The sequence below is a fragment of the Haliaeetus albicilla genome, chromosome 1 (genome assembly GCF_947461875.1).
Source record: "Haliaeetus albicilla chromosome 1, bHalAlb1.1, whole genome shotgun sequence".
NCBI lineage: Eukaryota > Metazoa > Chordata > Aves > Accipitriformes > Accipitridae > Haliaeetus > Haliaeetus albicilla.
In genome coordinates, this window is record NC_091483.1 from 55,643,801 (window position 1) to 55,658,324 (window position 14,524).

At 41.1% G+C, this 14,524-nt stretch overlaps 1 protein-coding gene across 3 annotated transcripts in view; it reads right to left on the reverse strand.

Annotated features, from left to right (window-relative positions):
* CWH43 (cell wall biogenesis 43 C-terminal homolog) overlaps window positions 1-14,261 on the reverse strand; it is a 31,823-nt gene extending 17,562 nt beyond the window's left edge. For 2 of the 3 annotated variants that reach the window (XM_069790507.1, XM_069790498.1), the window contains exons 1-7: window positions 14,123-14,261; window positions 13,207-13,398; window positions 9,300-9,420; window positions 9,006-9,160; window positions 7,456-7,657; window positions 6,355-6,443; window positions 3,570-3,824 (exon numbers count right to left, since the gene is read on the reverse strand). In XM_069790507.1, coding sequence (XP_069646608.1) covers window positions 3,570-3,824; window positions 6,355-6,443; window positions 7,456-7,657; window positions 9,006-9,160; window positions 9,300-9,420; window positions 13,207-13,398; window positions 14,123-14,165 — 1,057 coding nt within the window. In that variant the 5' untranslated portion in view covers window positions 14,166-14,261. The remainder of the gene's footprint in view (window positions 1-3,569; window positions 3,825-6,354; window positions 6,444-7,455; window positions 7,658-9,005; window positions 9,161-9,299; window positions 9,421-13,206; window positions 13,399-14,122) is intronic. The other variant, XM_069790516.1, reaches the window with a different exon arrangement.
* Window positions 14,262-14,524: the final 263 nt, after the last annotated feature.

Consider the following 14,524-nt stretch of genomic DNA (forward strand, 5'->3'; position numbering starts at 1 on the left):
CAACAACAAAGACAATTCAAAGCACAAACACAGATAAATGCTATACCAAATGTAGTAATGCAGGCAATATGAGATTTATTGATAGAGAAGATCCTACTTATAATTGTCACAGTATTCACCTCAACTATGCCTGCAGCACTTCAAAAATTTTTAATTTACGTTGTTGTACTTGTTGACATAAGCATTGCTTCCAACAAAATGAGCTAGTGACATTAAACATGCCACTAATGATAAATATTTCAGAAAAAATATTTCAAAACAGTAGTATTGCAGTAAGAATTCAAAGCTAAAAGATTATTTTAAATGCCACTGAACACCTGGTTCAAACAAAAAGAATGAAGATCAAAATTATAAGCTGCTGCTAAGATTTAATACACCTGAAACAGCCTTATTAAGCCTGCTTTGTGTGAAAAGCAGACCTAATAGTAAAAGTATCTAGCCAAAGACCCCTTCACATTATGAACTCCACTCTGGACTCTGGTGAGCTCCAAAATACAGTCCACCTTTGGGTCTTTCAGGCTGAGCACAAGGCCAGCTACTGACACTAATGCAACTTACAGCTGTTCTTGCTCTTCCCTTCTAATCCAGCAGCCTAAGGATCATGATATTACCAGATAACTTTGTGGTCCCCAGCATCAGGCTGCATTGGGTGCTAACCAAGCAATCCTCTGAACCTGTCTCATTACTCATTATGGAAACATAGAGATATTTTAACTCTGCTGGTACTACTGGGTCCCACTACTGCACATTTTATCAGGTTTCTTCTGTTAGTGAAATACTTGTTTAAAGCCATGTTTTCCCTTCCACCATCCATGTACCAATTGGGAGAACAATAAAACCAAAAATATTTTAATCCTTTGATCTTGGGCAAAGTAGCGAATCTTTCAGCAGATCTCCCCACCTTTGTGTATCCTAACACCAACTTCAAGAACCTCAAGCACACTTAGCCAGCACTGTCAAGCAAAGACTGATTTGCAGTACAGTTTCAGGGTATTACATCAAAAACGCTAGCACATGGTAGATAAATTATGCTAAAATGCTTCAGGACCCTATTGACTGGTACTCTCAGCTCAGCCCAGTGCTTTCAAAGTTTACTGGAATCAACCTGGACAAGAGCAATTAAGTTACACCTATATATTACAGAACCTTAAAATAACAGCTTGATTAAAAAATACATTGTTGATTGTAGATCTCCATTATCTTTGCAAATAAACTGCTCTGTCACCAAAATACAAGTAACACATATTTATACAGGAACTACAAAAGCAATTGCTCAACAGTTCATTCCAAAACAGTGTAAGCAGACTGCAGCACGTTGGGAGGACAGTTTAACATGGCAGCATCGTGTATTCTTGTCCTCCAGAGCCAATAGAAGCAGCTGTGCATTTTAAGAATAGACAACTAAGCACACCTATAGATACATTTTAAAAGCTAGTATGCATTTTCAGTGCACTAATGCACTAACTGTTGCAACACACTGTGATGGTATCTTTTCTTTTCAATAGGTAGTTCAGACTAATAGTACAAGCTCTTTTCCCATCCCTTATGAGCTAAAGGATCCAATTACTGAAAAGAAAATGTGGGAGCATAATGAACTGCATAAGAGCTCTGCTGGAGAAGGTATATGTCCTTAATATCTTTGTGACATAGTTAATTAACTATAGAAGTCATGTTTTATTTCAGAGTTATAGCTGAAGATGAAATAACAATTACTCAGTGTTTTCTTATTACCCTTACTTGTTACATTGGTTGTAGTAAAAGTTTGCAAACCAGGAAGCTGGGTCTAGTGCAATGAAGAAGGCGGCACACACAAAACCTTTCTCAAAGGGAGACTTATTCAAAGCCATTAAAGTTGATGGAAGACCAGGGATCCAACCCCTCAGTATTATGTTACATCACAGTGAAGCAGCACAGAATTTTTTAATATAATGATCTTACTTTCATTGTCACTTTTCCCGGTGCAGTTCCCTACCCAAACTGCAGCAAGAGAAAGGCAGGATATTGGACAGGAGGAGAAAGCAAGAAATAGCACTTGCACCTGAAAGAAACCAGAAGAAAACAAGCAGTTTGCCAGAAAGCCAAGCTGTAAGGGTAAAAGTGCAGCAACAAATACACAGTCTCATGGTATAATTTGAAAATCTTTGATAAGCAACGGGATGGCATCAAGACAGAAACTGGATTCTCAGATGGAATATAAACTCATGTAGTGCCATCAGCTGAGATGGGTTCAGTTCACAGTTTTCATTTTACCAAAGAGAAAGCTAGGGCCATCTCTGTGTTACTATCCAGTGATCACACCAGGTGAATTAATCACTAGTGTGTATTTCAAAGGAAGTGACAGAGTGGAATTTTATATAACAGCTTTTCTTTTGTCAAAGCTTTACTCAAGAAAATATTCGACATTTCTCTACCACATGCTTTCTTCACATAACTTCAAAAAATAAAATTAAATTAACTGAGATAACTCTTTCTATGGATCCCCCAGAGTGCTTTCAGAACAAAGAAAACTGCAATAAATGTAATGGAACTCTCCTCAAAACATAACAAACTGAAACCCTGCATGTGATTGCTGTAGTATATGAAACATATACGGAGAGTTAGAAACTGGAGTGACAGAAAGTGGTTGCAAAGACACATACAAAATCTAAAACCATCCAAGCAACAAGTCAAGCACAGCATTCATTAATCCTTTTCAAACAAAATATAGGATAATGCACCACATTTTAAAATGTGCCACACACTTAGCCCAAGACAATGTTTAGCATTGTTTAAACATAATTAGTGAAATATGCTATTGAAACACATTAGTACCTATTAAGAAAATAATTCTGGAGACAAAACCAGAAAGGGTTGGTTTCATTTCCACCTGCCCATCTTCATCAAGGGATCATTTTGCTAAAACCTCAATTCTTCCTCATTGGCAAACACCTGACAATTTCTTTTCATCCTCTGCTGTTTGCATGTTTCTGAAACTGCAGGCTTATCAACATTCCTCCAAACATGCTTGGAGTGTCCACAAAGCATAAGGTAGAGCCCCATGGAAATGAAGCTCAGGTCTCAAATGCAGACTAGCTAGATCAGCAAGATGCTGCACTTTGTTCCTCAGAGCGGGGCTAAATAATGCACTGAATTACGTTACAGTCCCACTAACACAGCCTTCATAAACCCCTGAGTTTCCAGAAACGGCATTGTTACCTGTGGTACCATACTGCTATCTAAGGCAGCTAGCATACAGGTGCATTCACATCCTGGATTGCAGCCATTTTTTTTAGGGCGACTGATTAACAGATCTCTTCCTCAGTTGTGTACTATCAGACTTTTTTTCACTTTGTCATTTTCCCCTCAACTGAATTCCATTTTCTGTCTACATTTTAAACTATTTCTAACAGTAAAGAAACAAGTAGATTATTTTTTGCATGTGTCACTAATTTTCGCATAGAAACTCTTACCATAGTAAATCAAACAGCAGCTGAGCATTTGGAAAGACTGTTTATACACTAGATACATTTTAAACATCTGGGTGAGGCTAAAGCAAACATAGTTGTATTTGTTCATAGTCATAAATGTACCTAAAAGAAGATGAGAGCTTTCTCTTGTGTAAATTCCTCCAGGTACAAATTTATAAGCTGTACACCACACACAGAAGAATAATTCAAGAACATAGGCAAACATGGCTGTACTCATGGCTTTCCCAGGATGCAGACAGCTAACAAAGCGTCCAGCCAGTTGAGGCCACACGCACATAGTAAAGACAGCAAGAATGTTGCCTGCAACTGCAGCACTCCAGGTGTGTAAATAAAGGAGACCAGTTGAAGATGCTAAACCTGTGAAGGGATAGAAAAGAATAGAGTAAGAAGTCACAGTCAGGTATATTACCCGCCACCTTCTTTTTCACAGTCTGTCTAGGAAAAAAAAAGAGAGTCTGGGAAATTTAACTGTGCTTTGCAGCCATGAAAACTGCATCACTAGAAGGACAGTTATTCCCAATAGCCAAAGACAGCATCTTACTTTTCCTAATACCTCACTCTCCTCAAGATTGCCTATTCAGCAGAAAACAGTGCAGCAAAAAGACAGCGGAGAAACATCATCAAGAGCCAAAACTGAACAGTTTTTCTTACACAGAGCTTTCCCAGCACAACAGAGGGATGATGCAGTTTTTGAGAGATTAACACATCTGCTTGTTATGAACCTCCTTTAACATAACACAGAAAGAATCAAATAGGTTACTGTGAAGAGAAAACATATCTTTTCCTGATCTTCTCTCCCTTTAGATAACCATATGATGGGCAAGAAAACAACTATTAATCTTTTACTAACTGCAAGATCCTTGATTTACCACACTGTCCTTGACTGTGATGGGATTTGAGCCCAAACAGAACATTAACAACCACAGAAACTCCCTATAACAGGACAACTTCATTTTAACACTTTGTTGTAGGCAAGAAAATGTTTACTAACTTCCACATCATGACAGCAAATGTATATAATGTTTTTAATATTTTACTCTTACAGATAAAAGTTTTGAGCATTTTAGAATACAATGCTTGAATCAGCTAAAGAACCATTCTGTACTTTTTTTTAAATTAGTGATGTGTGTACATCAAAAATCAAACGCTCATACTCACATTACAATTTGCATACACATTTCTTAAAACTAACACCTGCACCAAAAGGTAAATTTGGGCAACTGTGCTGGTTTTGGCTGGGATAGAGTTAATTCTCTTCATAGTAGCTAGTATGGGGCTATGTTTTGGATTTGTGCTGAAAACGGTGTTGATAACACAGGGATGCTTTCGCTACTGCTGAGCAGTGCTTACACAGAGCCGAGGCCTTTTCTGCTTCTCACACCACCCCACCAGCGAGGAGGCTGGGTGGCACAAGAAGTTGGGAGAGGACACAGCCAGGACAGCTGACCCCAACTGACCAAAGGCATCTCTCAGACCATATGATGTCATGCTCAGTATATAAAGCTGGGGGAAGAAGGAGGAAGGGGAGGATGTTTGGAGTGATGGCGTTTTGTCTTCCCAAGTAACCATTACACGTGATGGAGCCCTGCTTTCCTAGAGATGGCTGAACACCTGCCTGCCCATGGGAAGTATGAATGAATTCCTTGTTTTGCTTTGCTTGCGTGCATGGCTTTTGCTTTACCGATTAAACTGTCTTTATCTCAGCCCACAAGTTTTCTCACTTTTACCCTTCTGATTCTCTCCCCCATCCCACTGTGAGGGAGGTAAGTAGGCAGCTGCGTGGTGTTTGGTTGCCATCTGGGGTTAAACCATGACAGCAATTGATGGTTTAAGCATTGCTAACTCTTATGTCTTTATTGTGACTTTCCCGATATTTGGTATTTTATTTTGGATCCTGACTAGGAGAAACTCTGTTTGCATTAAATTTCTTGTCTTCAAGGTTGTGGAAGAAGACTTGAAAGTGCTGGCTCTTAAGTGCTCCTAAAGAGAAGGTGAATAAGAAAAAATGCAAAACATAACTCATCATTTCCTTTGGTCTCTGTATTTTGATATGTCCCAATTTATTATTAAACATTTGTAGGAAGTACTGCTTTGTCTTCTTGATATAAACATTTACAAACAATTAGCTGAGGCCAAAAAAGAAGCAAATTTGCTTTTTTTTTTAAACAGCATTTATACCACTAAATTTCACTCAGATGGGCCTACAAATTAAACCAAGCTGTATCCATGCATCCATGCTGAGAAGGTATGGAAAACACATCTCTCCACAGTTCAAGAGCAGAATTATTTCCATCTCTTCCTACTTGCACCATGCATAGCTTGCTCCACAGCATAGCTATACCATCCTCTTGAAAATGGATGTCCAGATCCAGCACCTGAATTCCTCTTCCCACCACCCAAAACCCACTGTATGCAGACTGATTTTACAAATATATTGGTCTGGAAGAAATGCTTTGATGTTCATACTATTTTACCACCTGGAGATCTTAGCAACTAGGGAGACAGAAGGCAAGCTTGCCTCTAGGTGAACTGCTCATTAAATTACAAGTTATTGTGTCTCCGGTGGAATCAAGAGGTCTGTGTCCTCTCAGCCCCATAACCCTAGATGTAGCCTTACACAATGCAGATGGTGAGAACTGAGACACTACTCATGGGTACAGAACCTCAACAGATGCTTCTGAAGAGAACAACGCTGCTCTGCAATGGCCTGGAGATTTGGCCTGTAATCCTTAGTCAACTAGTCAGATGTGTATACTACAGCCAGTGATAAAGAAAAGGACGCTTTGATTAGCAGTTGACTTTTCTGAGATGTGGTGTAGGGTCAGAAGGCTTGAGTAAAGGGAATAAGGTAATAGAAACAAATATTCTGCTCAGGATTTGCACCTACCTACAAGAAACCAGGCGAAACTGGTGACAGAAGACCAGCTCCAAAATGAAAGCATCAGTCCATGAGCCAGGCTCAACAGAACTGTACCTCTAATACAACAATAAGGAAAAAGAAATCATACATTAATATAATTTTATAAACACCTGGCACTGAAAAAGAAACTCCTAGACATACAGACAAGGATGCTTGGTAATATTTTATAATCCTTTTATTTTAAAGAGAGCTCAATTTGAGCACAAAACATCTTTATCTCACACCCTGCTACATTTTCTCCCCTTTACTGGACATAAAAAACATCCAGTTGAAAATAACGGCAGTTTATCATAATGTATAAGTGAGCTATGTTCAGCAGCAGAAGCACTCCACTGAAATACTGGGTATAAAAGGCAAAAAGAACTCAGAGAAAATGAGAAGGAGGAATCCACCACAAACAGAAGTATTTTCTTCATGTCAAATGGGGGATCCTACAGCATCTAACGTTGCTATCAGTCTTGGGTAGCTCTTGTGTATACTAATTCCAAATTATTAACTGCCTCACCTGCCACTACACACAGTTGACTCAGAATAACTAATCTGGTGTCTTTCTAGATTTTGGAACCCGGCTGAGCAACACATAGCATTAAGACTAAATTCTTACTAACCAAAAATTCTACAGAAGTATATCTTTTACTATTGCACACAGTTTACTTTTTTTTTTATCTGCATGCATCTCTGACGTACACTATTTCCTACCATCTCCTCTCTGAAGTCAACTGCTAGATTCATTTACTGCATATTATAGATGCACTTCATTCATAAGTCCTTGAACCTCAGCCCTAATTTAAAAATTGATTTGCAATGTGGCAAATCAAGTTTTCTACTGGTGAAATAAAAATAATTCTGTATTAGAAAAATTTAAGATTTATTGGTACAGACACAATGCTCAGAGGTATCTGAAAGCAAGAATGAATCCACAAGTCCTCTGTGTGAAGTACCTTGTACCCACTTTATTCTATGTAAATTCTTATACCATTGTCTGGTAGAGTTTTAATTTGTCACCCACTACAGCACTGGCATTTGATTACTGTTTTGTTTAAATAATAATAATAAAAAAACACTTACCCATATGGATTAGGATCTGGACCTGAATGTGGATGTCCACTTACTGCCCATCTAGAAATTAATGAGACCTCCCCAAATATCCACAGGGTGAGGAACATGAGGCTGCCAAAAGCAATCCCTGACAAAAGCCAGTGAGGGTGGGAAACAGTCTCTCTAATTGCATTACCAGTTTTGTTTGCTTCTTGTTTCCTCTTGTCTCCACCTAGAATAAGAATAGAAATATAGCTGAGCAAACTGTCAAATCCTATTAGAAAGGGTTAGCGAGAAGAAGAAATAGCCAAGATCACAAAATTACCAGAATAAATTACTTGCTCAGACACAAAAGCTAACTTATCTTATCATTCATGGAAATTGATAAGACAAAAAAATCCCTAATAACATTCCCTAGGCCTGTCAGGAAAAGCTACTCACCTTAAGTGCACAAAAATGGCAACCTGCCCATATGATTATTCTTCATACTACTGGAATTTAAATAATTAAATTGGCTTTGAAAATCAGCAGAAAATTTATTAGAACGTTTTCAGAGGATTCTGTTCTCTGAAACTCTAAACTCTGATAAGAACAAAACCTGACACTTCCAAAGACACCAGAAATAAACTCCCTTCTTTCTCTTCTCCTTTTTCCATGCACTTTAGATCCCCTCTCATCTAAGGAGAAAGCAGCGCCTTTAATTGCACAGACATAATGCTTTGTCACCTCGGAAGAAGACAGATTCCCGGCCTAATCTCCTGCAGTAGATTCCCTTTCTAAATTATGATGAAAGCTCAGGCTTAATTTATGTCATGTAACACAAGTCTACATACAATACACAATGCCAATTTATACCCACTTACACACAGATAAGGTCTTATCTTTCAATTAATTCATTCAGGTTATACTGAGAAGGAAGGAACTTCTGAGGATTTAACATGAGCTGCCTTAACTAACCAACCTAACTAACCAACTCAACCTCACTGTCGTCCTTGGCATTACCTTCATGGCTTTCAAGTCTGCTTAGCCTATGCCAGCCCCCACTGCTGTGTGTACTCTGTCCAGACGCTCCGAGAACTCAGGCAAATTTTGACCAGGACAACTTGTCCACTCTTCCAATTCTTTCTGTTTATTTTGCCACATCAGCTGTTCTCCAGCTTTGTCCTGTCTTCCCTTCTCTGTCAAACGATATGCACTGGCAGAGAAACTCAAAGAGCAGACTGAATTAAGAAAATAACAGAATACCACAGATGTTTCATGTTGGAATAAGGACAACCCATTCTGGTTTTATTGGTCTAGGTTATGCCTTTGTTTGCGTTACTGTCACATTATTGATACTGCAATTAGTTGTTAGCTCCAACACCAACTTACTACAGCTTGTATGAATTGTGACATTGATTCTACCGTGTTATGGGCAGATGGAAGTACCCCATGGTTTCTAAAGTCTGCGATGCTCACGCATCAGGTCTAAAAACAGACTGTACTGGGGGAAAAAAACAAAGAATCAAAACCCAGTGACACACAGATAGGTATACTTTAGTACGCTTTCATAACTGCCATTTTTGCTGTAATATGCTTACCTGAATAAATTCGCTCCGCTGCTGCTATAAAACCAATTATCAGTATGACAGTATTGGCAGCTTGCGAGCTCCAGACTGGGTTTAGTGATGTATACCAGATGCGAAGAACAAGGAGCATTATCTTGCCTAGCATGAAGCCCCATATCCTGATGAACCTGTAAGAATCATTTTTCGAAATTGTGATGCATTTGAGAAAAAAAAAGAAAAATCTTAACTTCTCAGGGCCGGGGGGGAAGAAAACACCTTTTAATATAAAGAAATGTCAGCTACAATCCCATTAGTATAAGAAAATACCTTTGTAAACTGTTTCCTGACCACCATGTTACCGTTTGAACCAGCAATGAGGAGGAAACACCTGCAGCCAAGATGAATAGTCTAACTGAAGCATTTGGTGCCTGGTATGATGCTAAGCTTCCTACAAACAAACACACAGATACAGAGATTGCTTTAATGGGCAATAGAGATCAGGTAATAAGAATTTCCTGTGCATTAGTTCAATCTTGTCTGTAATTTGGATGGCTACACCATTCATCTGAAAACACATGACATTTTGGTTTGTTCAAAAACATATAGAAATGTAGGTATGGATAGAAACTGGGTATATATGATATTATAGCAGTTGCCATTTTCAGGAAAAAAAATAACATAAACCAATTATCCAAGACTGCAGCAATTGCCTTAATTTAAGTATGTATAGCCATTGATTCCATAAATAGGACATATGGATAAAATATCTAAGCATACGGATATTCCTGAACAGTGCACTTAAATAAATCAAAAGCCATAAAACTTCATGTATGGTGACTGCTTCTTTCTAATAAGGATATGGCTTTTGCCACAGTGCACTTACTTTTATGGCTTTTGTGTTACGTAAGTGCACTGTGGCAAAAGCCATACCCTTTTTGGAAAGGAGCAGTCACCATATCTTGCACAAGGATTAGTAGGCAATTGCCTTAGCAGGTGTGAACAAGGCTTTCTCTGGCCAAGTATATGGTCTCAGAGTGGTCATTAGCAGCCTGTGTCATCGTGTTACTGGAAACTGTCACTCTCCCAGTCACCAAAAGAGACAGTGCACGTGCATCTCCGCCATTTCCCATGGCACAGTGACCTCACATTTATCAGCAGTTTTGAACTCTGCTAGCAGGTTTGCAATTCAAGTGACTACAGGTCACACACACACATCCTCATAACTTCAGTCAGCGTGGCAAATTCTGGCTCAGGACCAGTGGCAAACAGCAGGAAAAGCAACATCATTTTGCTACCAGCCATTTGCTAAGTGAGTAGGAGTCAAACTTGAAGAGATGTTAAGCAAGGAAGGCCAGAAATGGAGCTGCTGATTCTGGCAACGCATGCTAGGAGTCCTCCAACTGTCTATTTGCTCATTCTGCTCAGAGTAAAAGATGTAAAGCTTAGAGCAAAGACAATAAAATGAAATCAATGTGTAGTGAAGATGTACTTGTATGGACTTTAGCAGAGGTTGCATGTACAAAGCACACAGATTTCTGTCACTAAATTGTGCTGAAATCCACAATTCTGCCTCTTCAAATCTTTCATCACTTGTGCTAGGCAGATTAAAGCTAGTGTGGGTTTGCCTACTTACAGTAGACACACCTTTTGTTGCTGAGCAAGTACACCCAAAACGTAAATATATCTAAACAAACAGGCAAATTTACTGTCTGTTGTCTGAAGACGTAGATTCAGATAAGCACTACCACATGGGTATTTCATTGTTGCTTTGTTGTTGTTTTTTTTAAATAGAACACAAAATCAGGTAGTATGAAAGGATACAGAAATTAAAACAGAAGTTTTGGAGAAAATAAAGCTTCCTGAAAAGGCAAAAAGAAAGATGATGATGAATAATGGAAGAGCCTTTTCCATCAACAGCAAAAAAAACCCCAACCCCCTAAATATTCTGGTTTTAGCTAAGCATGAAGAATTTCCAGATTTTTTGATTGTGAAACTGAAGACTGAGTATTTCCAGTGGAATGGGGTGGAGCATGCATGGGGTAGATTGTTCTGCCTGATTTTGTTCAACAAGCCCCAGAGAAAGGCCATGGCCTTTCTGAGAAGAGAAAAAGATGAAAAAGAGAAAGAAGGAAGAAGTGTCTAGGTATAAAGAAGGAAAGAAAGCAGGAAGAACTGAGGAACAGGAGAAAAAGCAGCACAGTATGACAGGGCAGAAATAATTTAAAAGACAGAATGAAGTGATGAGAACCAAGTGAAAAGATATATATGGAAAGTCCTAAAACCCAGTGCTGCCTGTGCAATGGCATCTGGATAACTTGAGAATATGCAGTAGGGAGGCAAGTAGAGGTACCTTTGGCTGCTAAATTCCATGCTAGAGACAAAGAGGGTGAGGAACATGCTCTTACATCATCCCCAAATGCTAATGCTTACTGTAGGGCAACAGGTAAGGAGAATACAGAGTAAGTACAGTAGAGCTGGGAGAGAATACGGTGTAGACTTGCCAAGGGGTGGACAATATTAAGAGTGTTTGGGAGATGGAAACAGCAGGGGGATATGGTCACTGAGGGAACTGCTCCTGTTCAGGCAGGAACAAACATGAGATAATATATGCATATAGCAATGCTCAGGTTAGCCCAGGCTGAGGCTGCATATAGCTTCAGCCTCCCCATGCTCCAAGTCCTTCTATGACCACCTCCATTAACACACCCTTTCCCCAGATTTCTACTAAAGGTGCTAGCTTTTTGTTTGTAGTTAATATCTTCAGGAGCTTGCAATGCAGGTGAAGCAAACAGGCATAAACTAACGGACTTTACACACCATTACAGGCCTGTCACTGCTCTTCACTTAGCAGAACAAAAATTACACACATTTAAGCGATTTCCATCTCTTTTGGTAAAGTGAACTAGTAAACACAGCAAGATGATCTGAAGGACTAAAATAAACATGGCAAATTTTGTGTTACTGTGATATCTGAAGGAAGGCAGGGTGCAATCTGAAATGCTTACACTCAGTACTAGTTTCTAAATTAGCAGATCTTGTAGAAAGCAATACACTGAGCACCGCTGCAGGAAGCTGAAGCAGAAGATTCTGTTCACTGAAAAGCTTATTAAAAAAAAACCAACAAAAAAGTATTAGGATGGATATGATGGAAAGAGTAGAAAAAGAAAAGAACACAGTAAAACTATTCTTCATCTAAACTGACAATGCCAACAAACTGTTCAGTTCTAGCATCTTTCTAGAGATAAAGAATTCTTTTTTTAAAAAATTGTGCAGGCAAAGTAAATAAGATGATCCTGTTCTGTCTTCTAACAGTAAGAGGAAAACTGTATGGGAAGTGATTCTCTGATTATCATCTTGTATTGATAAATGAGGAGCCAGAACTGCTGCTTCTGAAACACATCACTTAGCAGCAGCATTTTCCCTCTACACAGGATGGAGACCCTGGTCTCTTCCAAGTTCATCCAGGTGTTGCAAACTCATTAGCAGTAACTTGCTTCTGAATGTGGCTGTAGCTGCCAAACCTTCTCCCAACAAACTTTCAGAAAATCAACAAGAGGTTAAGACTTGCACCAGTTAGCTGAAGACCAAAGAGGGAATCCCAGCAAATCTTGGTTTAGGAAGGAGCATATGAGGTGGGTAGTGAGGCAGCTTTATCTTGAATTTAAAATCAAACTTTCTTCCTCTGCAACTGACAATGAGAGCCATCTCACATTTAGGATAAGACTATAACCCCATCAATATGCTACAGGCATCTAGATAGATTTAATGAAAAAAAAAAATTCTTAAAAGAAAAAACCGCCTACATTTCCCTCACAGCAGATTGCTTTTATAATAGTCCCAAGCTGTTCTGTAATGTCTCGTCCCTACCCATTGTCACAGACACAAAACTGCTATACAAAAAACACCTGCTCTGCCAATCTCTGTGCAATACTCAAAACATTCTTCCTACTGGGCATGACTTGCACTAACTTAAAAGCTTCTAGAAATAAAAGTGAAATGAGATTTGTCTTTAATTATGCAGTGCTGGTCTCAAAACCAACACAATGGATGTAAACAATATTCCTCTGACAAAGTCTAAATGCTTGAGGGACAGAAAAGCATGTGCTTGGGAGAACAAGAACTTCTTCTTCCTGTCTCTTTTCAGAATCATCTGAATTTTGAGGCAATTTAGAATGTTTATTCTTATGCCTTGATGCCAAGATGAAATCCATAACTCACTACAGTGCATACTTACCAACCATAGTCAGTCTCAGAAGGGCTAGGATGTACTTATTGTTAGCCAACCTCCAAAAAGGGCCAATTATCAAGAATATTGGAGAAAAGAAGGCAACAGCAAAAACTTCTAGACCCGTAAGTGCCAGCGTCTGAAGGGGGAAGTAATAGATCATTGGTGGCAGTGCATGATAAAGAGACCAAGAAATGTAGCCTAAAAAGAAAGAAAAAAAAAACCCCATTGCATATTTTCAACAGCACGGTTTCCTGGAGATTACTTAAAAATATACCATTTTATACTTCCAAACGCAGAATATCAAACGTATTTGAAAGTAGCTCAAGTAACAACAGCCACTTTCTGTGAAGAAATACTTGCTATTTCAAGTTAAATAAACACATTTTCCCAGGAAACAGAACAGCTCTTCCCCCACTCAGACAGCAGCTCCTACTTTGATCTTCAGTGACGGAGCGCTCGGTCTAGGAAAGGGTCAGCGTTCAGAGGGGGAACAACGCTGGCTAAAATCAGTATTTCCACCCACAGCCTCAGGGCTCCCCGAGGACGGACCGGTGGCTAAACGAATTATTCTAGGACATCAGCGCGCCGCTCTCCCCCGAAGACACCTTACCGAGGCACACTAGCACTGCGCTACGATTTTCTACGCGTGTGCGTTGCAGGACAGGCACCGGGCACCCGAGCCCGCAGCCCCGCGGGTACCGGGCTCCGGTGACCGCCCTCGGCGCCGCGCCGTGCCCGGGGCAGCGCGGCACAGCCCCGCGCCCGCTCCGCACACCTGCACCAGCGCTCCGCTGACGGCACGCAGTAAGTCCTAGCCTGAGCCAAGAGACAAGGCCGGCCGGTGCCGTTAACGGCCGACCGGACCGGACCGGACCGCCGCGGCCCCTCACAGCCTCCCGCCCCCAGCCCCGCCGCCACCTACCCAGGAGGCTCTCCGAGAGAACGGCCCTCCACAGAGGGACCATCGCCTCGCTCGGCGGGGGCTTCGCCCCTCTCGCCCGGAGCCGAGTCCCGAGTGCCCGGCAGGGCGCGGCGCCGCCGCCCCTCCCGCCTCGCGGAGCCCGCCCGGCACGCGGCCGCGGGCGGGCCGGCGCTACAGCGCCGCCTGGCGGAGCGCGCTGGGCTCCCCGCCGAGCCCCCGGGCCCCCCGCCGAGCCCCCGGGCCGGGCCGTGAGGGGGCGGCGGCGGGGAGCCGCTTCCCCGGGACAGCGGCGGGGCGGCCCGGGGACCTGGGGCGGCGAGGAAACCTGCCAGAGAGGGGCCGTGCGGGGGACAGCTCCGGGCCGCCGCCGTTCGACCCACCGGCCTCGGCCTGCGCGCCGTC